This window comes from Mustela nigripes, chromosome 2 (assembly GCF_022355385.1).
Source record: "Mustela nigripes isolate SB6536 chromosome 2, MUSNIG.SB6536, whole genome shotgun sequence".
Lineage (NCBI taxonomy): Eukaryota > Metazoa > Chordata > Mammalia > Carnivora > Mustelidae > Mustela > Mustela nigripes.
The window spans coordinates 51,944,850-51,955,325 of NC_081558.1; the positions used below are offsets into that span (position 1 = coordinate 51,944,850).

At 50.0% G+C, this 10,476-nt stretch overlaps 1 protein-coding gene across 11 annotated transcripts in view; it reads right to left on the reverse strand.

The window, feature by feature from the left end:
• ATP2B2 (ATPase plasma membrane Ca2+ transporting 2) overlaps window positions 1-10,476 on the reverse strand; it is a 366,135-nt gene that overhangs the window by 38,281 nt on the left and 317,378 nt on the right. For 9 of the 11 annotated variants that reach the window (XM_059390328.1, XM_059390327.1, XM_059390321.1 and 6 more), the window contains 4 exons: window positions 10,048-10,089; window positions 9,051-9,209; window positions 6,188-6,402; window positions 2,627-2,869 (listed from right to left, as the gene is read on the reverse strand). In XM_059390328.1, coding sequence (XP_059246311.1) covers window positions 2,627-2,869; window positions 6,188-6,402; window positions 9,051-9,209; window positions 10,048-10,089 — 659 coding nt within the window. The remainder of the gene's footprint in view (window positions 1-2,626; window positions 2,870-6,187; window positions 6,403-9,050; window positions 9,210-10,047; window positions 10,090-10,476) is intronic. The other 2 variants (XM_059390330.1, XM_059390332.1) reach the window with 1 other exon arrangement.

The window sequence follows — 10,476 nt, forward strand, 5'->3', positions numbered from 1 at the left end:
TTTCTGTTTTTGCTTTTTAAGAATGAAAGGTGCTAGCTAATTGGGAGGTCTCTAGATTAGTGTAGACTAGAGGGCTGGAGGCAGCTGCAGAAGAAGCTCAGTATGCTGGAGGAAGTGGCAGAGCAGTGGTGTTGGCCATGGGACAGAGAGGGGGCCAACTACTACCTCTTGCTGCCACAAAAACAGGAAAGTAGAACATAGGGAGAGTCCTGTCCTGAGGATCTTATTAATTCATATTCACCCATCCACTGCCCTCCTACTCATCCACTCATCCATTCAACCATCCACCCATCCATCCATCTACCCATCCATCGCCCATCCATCCGTCTGTCTCCCTACCTAATCCTCATCTCATTGATTATATATCTATACATTTATTCACTGATCAATTCACTTACCTCACCCACCCAACCTGTACTTCCCAGGAACTATGCCTGGGGGAACAGAGATGACTCAAATGTTTTTCTCCCTCTCAACGAGCCCACGTTGTCTATGTCAGAGAATAAGAAGACATGGGAGAGTCAGTGCTCTCACAGAGGAGGAATCAGGTGGAACATCTGGAAATGAGATTCTAGCTTTGCCGCCAGTGCCATGCGACACCCCTAATTGAGATGTCTCCTCAGCTCTCCTGGCAGACCCCAGAACAGCTTTTTTTTTTTTTTTTTTAAATGTGATTACATAACCTACATCTCAATCCAAGCCCACCTGGCAGGGCTGTGCCCCTGCAGCCACCCCATCCTCGGAAGCCTGCTCTGGGAATTGCCCTGCTCCCTTCTCTGCCACATCTGCAGGACAAGATCATTAACAGCAACTTGGTTATTTTAGGAAGGCCTGGGGAACAGAATAAAACACTGCTGAGTTCCCTTGATTCCCAAATTGGGGCGGGGGTGGGGTGGGAAGAAGACAAATGTCATCATTTCTGGCATCGCCCCAGGGGCTCTTGGTCACCCCTCTGTATGCGTCCTCCCGACCTACTTTCTCCTCTTCTCTGGGGGCCTCCCTCAGCCTGCAGCTCCGGGGTGATGTGGGTGGCTGTTCAGCCCTGGACAGTGCAGACCTTGCAGTCCCAGTGTCTGGAGGCAGAAGCTGCCTCCTCCCCTTTCTCCCACCAGCCCTCAGCTCCTCGCTGCTGAGTCACACTCTCCTCCCCATTTGGATGAACTCCTGGCGGCTCCCACAACCCAGCCTGACCATGATGCTTCAAGCTGGCTCTGGGACAGAAGGCAGAGGTTGGGGCTAGGGCACATTTGGGAGGCAAGGCAAAAAGCCCAGCCGCTCACCTAGATGCTCCCACTACAGATGTCCTGTATCTGGCTGCCGACTGACCTCTGGATGGACAATTCCGTGTTTCTCTTCATCCAAATATTGGTTAACTACAAAAAGGCCATCTGTGCTTCTAAACCAAATGGGGATCACAGCATGATGAGTCTACACAGCTTAGCTGAGAGAGGAATATGAGAATTCTTATCGGAATTTGTGATACTGCTACTATTACTAACAACAAAATGTCATTGGTGGTAGATCCTTTCTGAAAATGGCCAAATTAGTTCCCTCTCTAAATCCATGCCCTTTGCAGTGTGATCTTATAGTTCCTTCCATTAAGAGATGGCATCTATTTCCCCATTCCCTGAATCTGCACTGGCCTCTTGGCTTGCCTTGGCCAACATCATGCACCAAGATGACACTGTGAACCAGCCCAGACCAGCCTTCTGGAAGAGCTGGGACCACACGGAGCCAAGATGAACCATCCCAGCTGAGGCCATCCCAGCCCAGCCTACCGTGCTGCTGAGATCAGCAGAGCTGTCCACCTGAGCCACCACAGATGCAGATGTGAGAGGGAGTCCCATGGACAGTGGAAGAGCCCACCCACAGAATTGTGCACTAAATACAGTTTGGTTTTGGAGCCACAAAGTTTTGGAGTCCAGTAGTCCCTGCTTATTTTTGGGGGATATGTTCCAAGACCCCCAGGAGACGCCCAAATCTGTGGATCATACCGAACCCTATATATACTATGTTTTGTCCAAGACATGTATCTTTGTGATAAAAGTTTAATTTATAAATTAGGCACAGTAAGAGATTAACAACTGATTAAGAACTGATACTAAAATAGAACAATTATTACAATATACTGTAGTAAAAGTTACGTGAATGTGGTCTCTCTCTAGGTATCTTACTGTATTGTACTCACCCTTCTCGTGCTGCTGTGAGATGATAAAGTGCCTATGTGCTGAGCTGAAGTGGAGAAGGGTACAGCCTGTGCTGTAAATCACGAGGCCACTCTTGACCTTCGGACAATATATCAGAAGGAGGGTCAGCTGTTATGGGCTGAGGCTGACCACCCATAACTGAAAGGGGAACTACTGTAGTTATGTGGCAAAAGCCAACTAATAGTAAGTGTTTTGTTTTTGCAAGGAGGACAATGACAGGATCTAAAAAACGCAATTAACATTTTTGGGGGCTCATATAAATATCATTGCTAAATCAAAAAGAAACAAGTTGCTTGCTATATGACCACCCAAAATACATCAGCAGTATTCAAAAATAGGAATCACATCATTCAATCTGCCTGGTGTCTCTGCATCACCCCGCGGACCTTGGTTCCTCCAGTGGAGGCTACACCACTCACCAGAATCTTGGTGGTGTAGGCGCTGTTGATGGCAATGGCATTGACGAGCAGCTCCAAGGTCTTGGCATTGATGGAACTGGGGTCAGGGATCTCCTTGTAGTGGACATCGCCGATGTAGGCCTGCACAACTGTCATGCGATTGGTGGTCAGCGTGCCCGTCTTGTCCGAGCAGATGGCGGTGGCATTGCCCATGGTCTCACAGGCATCCAGGTGGCGTACCAGATTGTTGTCTTTCATCATTTTCTGGGGGCAGGGGCAGGTGAGAGGGCGACAGTGAGGAGAGGGAGCTGGGGGGGGCAGGGAGTGGGGTTGGAGACACTGGGAAAGCATGCAGTAAGAGGTGCAGAGCTGCTGCCATGTGCCCCGTGTTTCCCACATGTGCAAAGATGTGGAATTGGAGATCTGTGTATGTGCAGCCTTTTAATTGAACCACTTAAAAGATCTGATTAATTGACCTTTTTTTTTTTTTTTTTTTTAAGAATCTGTATTCCTTATGGAAAAGATAGGGAAAAGGATGATAAATTAATGTTGGGTCTTCTACAATGACCTCAAATATTTTTCTCTTATACCCTAACAGAAGTAGCCATCCTTTATTTGGTTAATGGTTTTATGTTTTTGTTTTTGTTTTTCAAATATTTTGCTGGTGCCTGGTTTTCATTGTCATTTTTGGTCCCACCAAAAATAAATAAATTTAGGATACATGTATGTGTTTGTAGGCAAAGGACAGTATCTGGAAAAATTTCAAAATGTTAGGGTTATTATTTCTGCATGGTAGAATGACAGGAGATTTTTACTGCCTTCTTTTAAAAAAATCTATAGATTCTAAAAAAAAAATCTACAGATTTTTTTTCTGCATCACATATATATTATACCTCGTATAACAAAAGTCACAAATTTCTTTTCAATATACAAACACACAAAAGAAAACAAATCCATCTTTATCCATCACCCAGAAAGGATACATCTTATGTATAGACATCTTCTTAAATTTATAGCAAAAATGATATCCCACCATACATAGTACTATGTACTATGTACATAGTACCCCTCTCATGGCTTAATGAAAATCACCATCTTTCTGCCACTTTCTGGTATTTCTGAATTTTCTGGTATTCAGGTACTCTCTGTCTTCCCAGCTTCACTCCTAGCTTCTTTGAGGTTCTCAAGCAAACTCATGCAAATGAAGTAATTCTCAAGCAAGCGTCATGCTTAAGATAGACCCTGCAGACCCAGTTACCCTATCTGGCAAGAGGGGGCAAGAGAAGCTGCTAGAGGCTGAATCAGACAAAGTTCTCGTCTGTTCCTAGTAATCTGGTTTCCTTTGTTCTTGCTCCCCATCCTAACTCTTCATAAAAAGGGTAAAAAAAGAGTGCCATTAGAATAGTTTTAATAGCAGTTCATGTTACGAAGAAACGAGTATTGGTAGAATTATATGCTATTGCAATCTTATTATAACCTGTGATAATAGTGACACCTCATGTATGTTGAATGCAGGAGCAGTAGCAATAGGAATTTGCAACACGCTTTATGGCTGGCGAAGTTCTTCCTGGTTCATTTTCTAGTCTGATGGTACAGGAGGCCTGTGAAACCTTTGGGGATGGCGATCCTCCACGTTGGCCAATGGAAAAGCCACAGCCAAGTGATTTGACCAGGATCACACACCTAATATGGGTTAATGCTCAGACTGAAACCTAGCTCTATTTAACTTCACAGGCTGGGTCATTCCATCGGGCCCCTGCCCATCTGGGGCAGGGTTCGTCTGTTGGGCTTAAGAATAAATACATAGGTGGCTGCTCTGTCCTGGAAGTGTGGCTGGTCTGACATGAAACGTGCTGTACGTGTAAAAATATGTGTTGGTTTTTGAAGACTTATTAGGAAAAAGGCAATGAAAGACATCTCACTAGCTATTTGTATGCTATTATATGTTGGATTGCTAACATAATATGTTTGGACATAAAGGTGAACTAAATTATATTACTAAAGGTGAAGTAAATTATATTATTAAAATTAACGTCACCTCTTTCTTTTTACTCTTTCCTTTGAACATGGCCGCAAGGGAATTTAAAATCACACATACAGCTCACATTGCTCCTCTGAGTCATCTCTGTTCTTTCGATGGCGGCTCCCAGGGTGGGTATGCCAAGCTCAGAGAGGGAAGAGTTTGCCTCTCCTGGGTTGGGGCTGTACTCAGTTTATCAAGTGACTATAAAAGTAACATGACCTAAGACAGCTGCAGGTGCCAGATGCCAGAGATGTGAATGGCAGAAGGTGCAGAGACCTAAAAAGGTCTGTATATGGTCACCCCAAACTACCTCTGTGTGACTTTCAAGACACCCTGAGCTCAGCTGGGTGGCCGTGGGGGTCCCCTCTCATGGCTTAATGAAAATCACCATCTTTGGGCTCCAAACTCCCAAGCAGCATCGTGTTGTGACCCGTTTGGTCTTTGGTCTGTGAGATGGAGTTTCTTCAAGAACCCTAAAACAAGGAGGCGATAAGGGCCATATCCTTTACCCAGAGCTGCCACTTTCTGGCATCTGCCTGGAGATCTCTTTTCTGTATGAAATTACATCGGCAAGCCCAGTCCAAATTCCAAGTTGGAAACTGACGCCCGCCGTGCCCTCCAGCAGCTCTGCCAATGTCTCAGAGCCAATGCCTTGTTTATAAACATGCCCAGGGCTCCATCCTTGTAGGGACATCCTGGCCTTGGGGCACTGGGGACCAGGAGTGCAGAGCTCTGCCCTCTAAGGTGGGAAAACCATGCGGCCAACAGCAGAGAATGAGGCCCCAAGCTTGAGGCACCCACCGAGATGCTCAGCCCAGGGTTTGGACTCCATGGTCGGCCTTGGCCTGGGAGCAGGGGGCGGCAGGGCTCTGCCATCTGGGGAGCACTAGAAACACCCACCCCACCCCCAGACCCAAGTATCCACAGTCAGCTTTCATGGACTTACCACCCTTCATGAAACTGCTTTTAAAACCTCTTCCCTTTTCAGCCCATCCCTCGAGTGGTAGGGGTTTCCTTAAATCAGATTTCTTTTGGCTTTAGGTTTATCTCTTCCCAACTTCAGGGAGCAACCTCTGAGATGAGTTGCAGAAATATCACAGCTTCCATGGGACTTTGACCTCAGACTTCTCCTTACATTTGGTGAGATGGGGTTGGGTTTGGGCCTGCATTGTAAGGTCTGCTTTTAATGGTGGTTTTTTTTTCTTTTTTAAAGTGGAGTTGATGATCAATGTTCAAAAATCAGTCCAGGATTCTGGCTTCTCTGGGAAAAATGTGAAGAGTGGGCAATGCAAGGGGGCTGCATCTGCAAGGCAACACTTGGCTGGGGTGAATGATGGCTATCCCTGGAGCCAGGGTGTGGCCCTCTGAGCTGCTATAGGCCTCCCTGAGGACACGTGAGTTCTGGGTTCCCACATATGTCTCGTCTCCCAACTTCCAGGGTGCCCCCTTCCTTCTTCTTAGCTCTACTCACGGCCCAGCGCCTGCCCCACAGGCCACCCCCAGAGCCCTGGCTGGGGGCAGCTGATCCGAGCTGTGCCGGCCAGTCCTCTCCTTCTCACCTTCACTGAGTAGGCCAGTGAGATGGTGACGGCCAGAGGGAGCCCCTCTGGCACGGCGACCACCAGCACTGTCACACCGATGATGAAGAACTTGACAAAGTACTGCACGTAGACAGGCGTGCACTCGGGTAGCCACGGCTTCTTATTGACCACGAAGGTGTCCACGGTGAAGTAGAGCACCAGGATGATGACTGTGATGGCCGACATCACCAAACCTGTAACACGGGTTGGGGGACAGATCTGCTCAGGGGTTCTTCTGAGGGTGGGGGCCCTGGGAAGTGAGATGGGGACCAAACACTTGGCTAGGCGGACCCTAACCCACATCTCATAGCTTTATGGCCTGGGGCATGTCCTTGAGCCTTACAGAGCCTCAGTCTCCTCTTCTGTGCAATGGGGATGCATGTTTATTTCACGCGGTTTTGCAAAGATCAAAAGTGATGGATGCATGTAAAGCCCCTTGCACAGTGCCTGACACCTTGTGGGTGCTCAGGAAATGTGTGCTGAGACCATGGGAATCAGTTCGAACTCCCTGCATAGTTCTCACACACACGTTCATGTGTGGTTAGTACCATTTATCAACTCACCCGCCCAGGTACCTAGTGGCTCCTAATTCAGGAACAAGGGACACAGCCCTAGAGAGGACAGAGTCCCTCCCCTTGAGAAGCTGAGACTTCAGAGGGGGAGGCAGACAAGAAGGAAAAAACTCATGAACAAGATCGTCCACGTAGGGATAATGGTGTGTAGAACTGCAGGGCGACGTGACAGAGAACCACACAGGCTGCCGGTAAGAAAATGACCCACGTGTCCATCGGCAGACCAAGGGATCAAGAAAACATGGCACAGACACACAGCAGAGTATGACTCAGCCTTAAAAAAGAAGGAAGTCCTGCCATTTGCAACCCCATGGATGGGCCTGGAGGACATGATGCTAGATGAGAGAAGGCAGACACAGAAGGGCTTACATGAGGAATAGAAATAGTCAAACTCATAGAAGCAGAGAGTGGAAGGTTGGTTGCCAGGGGCTGTGGGGAGGGGGAGAGAGAAGGTTGTTTTTCAGTGGATATAGAGTTTCAGTTATGCAAGATAAAGAAGTTCTAGAGCTCTGCTTGACACCATGGGGCCAACAGTGAACAATATGGTATTGTGAACTTCAAAACTGGGTAAGAGGCTAGATTTCCTCTTCAGTGTTCTGGCCCCAAACAAAGGAAAACAGAAAAACCCAGGAAAGAACACAGGAATTTTGGGGAATATGTTTCATACCTTGCTTGTGGTGATGGCATCATGGGTGTACGCCCATGTCCAAATTCATCAAGATGTACATTACATGTGTGTAATTTTTTGCATATTGATTGTACTTCAATCAAGCTTCAAAAAAGAAAACAGAACAACACGGGCTGGTGGGGAGGGACTGTTTTAGCAAGGGTGTTCAGGGAAGACTTCCTGGAGGAGGTGATACTTGAGTAGATGGGGAATGATGAGAAGGATCAGCCAGAGGGTGACATGTAGAAAGTGTTTTGGATGGAGGAAAGAGCAGGGAGCCCTCTTTCAGCTGAGGACACTGAAGTCAGTGAGGGAAGGGACCTGTCCAAGGCCACAGGCCCGAGAACACTACAGAGTTAGGAGATGTGAATGGCTATCTGCCCGGATCCCCTGAGATCCCCTGGCCCATTCGGGGAGCTGTAGGCACTGTGCAGGTGCTGCAGAGACTGTGCACAGCTGCGGACTCTGCCAGAGGAAGTCCACACTTCAGAGAGCACTTTCTCCTGTCAGGACGTATCTGGGACGGCACCCCACCCCAATCTGATGGCCAGTATTCAACGGCTCAGGTGGAGGGTCCAAAAGCCCAGACCCCTTGCTGCAAGACCAGACAGACCCTGCAGAGGTAGACAGAGACGGGGATTTCTCCAGGAAGTATCTGGCTTTTTCTGTGGCCCTACTGAGTCTTTTACCCTTTACAGGTCTCACCGGAGAGCACCCTTGCCCCTAAAAATCCTGCACCCATCCACCTCAGACTCTGCTTCAGGGAATTCAGCCCAAGAGGGAAGCAGGGGTGGGATGTGAACCTAGAAGTGTTGGACCCCAAACTCCATTCTTGGCAAGGCTGAGGGGGGAGAGGGGGGTGAGCAAGGGCTCTGAAGGCTGTGGGTGGATCTCATCGCTCCTTCCACACACACCAACACACCCGCCCCCCCCCCCCCCGCCCCGGCCAGTGGCGGTACTGTGGCTCTGCAGAGTCTGCTGTATGCCAAGGCTGGAGGAAATCCCTGGGCCCATCGCTCCCCCGCCCCCATCTCCAGCTGTGGGACTTCAGAGCGGGCTCTATCCCCATCTGACAGTCGCAGGGGCGGGAAGCCAAGCTCCCAGCAGCCGGGAGCTATCACCAGGCCCTTAGTTTAAATATAGACAGCCAAGCCTGTAATTTGCCTCCCTTCTCCACGCTGTGGTGCCTATAATTAGAGCCGGGAGACAGCCAGGTGGGGAGGCCTTGGTGTTTGCGTGTCCTCATGTGGGATGAGAGGCCAAGGCCATGTCAGACGGGCAGGGCTGGCCTTGCAGCTGAGCTCAGCTTCCTGGGCTGGAGGGGCCACCACCAGCCATCACCTGGAGCTCCCAGCTCAGTGGGGATCAGGCTTGTGTTGAGGCTCAGATAGGAGGCTTCTCACTGGGCTCCTAGCATGGCCCTCAACCTCTTCAATCTTTCCTTTGCATGGCAGCTGGGGTCGGGGGGCCAGTCAAGAGTCCTAATCCAGACCCCACTCTGCAGATGAGGCAACTGAGAGCCAGCTCGGGGCGGGGCCCTAGCTGGGGTCCCTCTGTGTACCCCATGTCCCCTGTGCACCGTCCACGGCGGCCGCACGCTTACCTGCCTTGCCGATCTGCACAGCCAGCTTGGTGAGCTTGCCCTGCAGCACGGATTTCTCCTTCTTGTGCATGTTGGCCTTTTTTTTGTCATCAGCGTCGCCGCCCTCAGCACTCTTGAGGGGCTGCATCTCCATGGCGGCGGCCCCATCCTGCTGTTTGGCTGTAGGGGACAGAGTATGCACATGCACGCACACACGCACACACATGCACGCACACACGCACACGCGCACACAGCCAGGTCAGCCTGCAGGGTGGGCATACTGGCACCCACCCTGCCTGCCCAGGGGAGTGTGCTGAGACATTCACTCCCTTGTCTGGACCCCTGCATGGCTGGCACAGACACCCTGTGATACGGGGTCTGCTTCTTCCAGCTGGAGACCCTAGTCCCAGGGCCAGGGACTGCCTTGGACCTGGAATCCAAGTGTGAATAGGGAGTGACACAGTTCTTGGGTTCCCAGCAGGTGTAGCTGGGGTCCCCTCTGGGCCTGAAGAAGCCCAGAGATCCTTCCCCAAATGGCCCCTCAGTTTCGCCACATTTAGACAAGACAGATAGCCTTGGCCTTCCCCAGGGGGTTCTTGAGTATGTTGTTGGGATATTAATAGTCGCCAGAGAAGAGGGACACAAAGAGGGCTTAAAAGATAAGAGAGTGTCCTTATCCTTGGGTGCCAAGCCTCCTCTTTCTTCGGTGAAGGACTGACTGGTGGGTCTGGGGCCTACCCCTTAGCCCCTCAAGATTCCAAAGAACCAGCTTCAAGTCTTCAGCAAAATGGGTAGCCTAGCACAAAGGCTGGGGAAGAGCTGGCTCACAGCTGGCCCCTGTCCTCATGGGTGATGTCTCCATTGGGCCTGCCACCATGTGAATCACAGCCACCCCCCCCCCCCCCCCAAATGCCAGGCACCTGCAGGCACAGACCTGTCTGCTTCTAGCCTGGCTCTCAGAGCCAGTGGGGGGAGGGGCAGCAGGGACCCCAGAAGCCGGTGAATACAAAAGGGTTACCTTTGCTCTGGCTGGCGTCCACATTGCCATCCTGCATTTTACCTACACGACAAAGAATTTTAACAGACAACAGAGAACAGACAACACACGTCGATCATCACAGACGCAACAGGGCCACCGACATTCATGTCACAGATGGAGGAAGGGCCCGGCCGACTCCGTCCCTCCACACGGGGACGCTGGGGTGGCCTGAGACAAGAAGAAACCTGGCCACTGCACTGGCTGCAGGCTCTGTCCTGATTCTCTGGGGGGCTTGGAGAGAGAGCTTCAGTGGGAGTTATTTCAGACCTGAGAGTACTGAGTAAATGACTGCTTTTGAGGGTAAAAGGGACCAGAGCTGACTGGCAGGAAGCAGAGAGGTCCTCAGGTCCCCAGTGATTAATTTGGTCAGTGCTTTGGTGGGCTGAGAGGAGGCAAAGGAAATGAAAG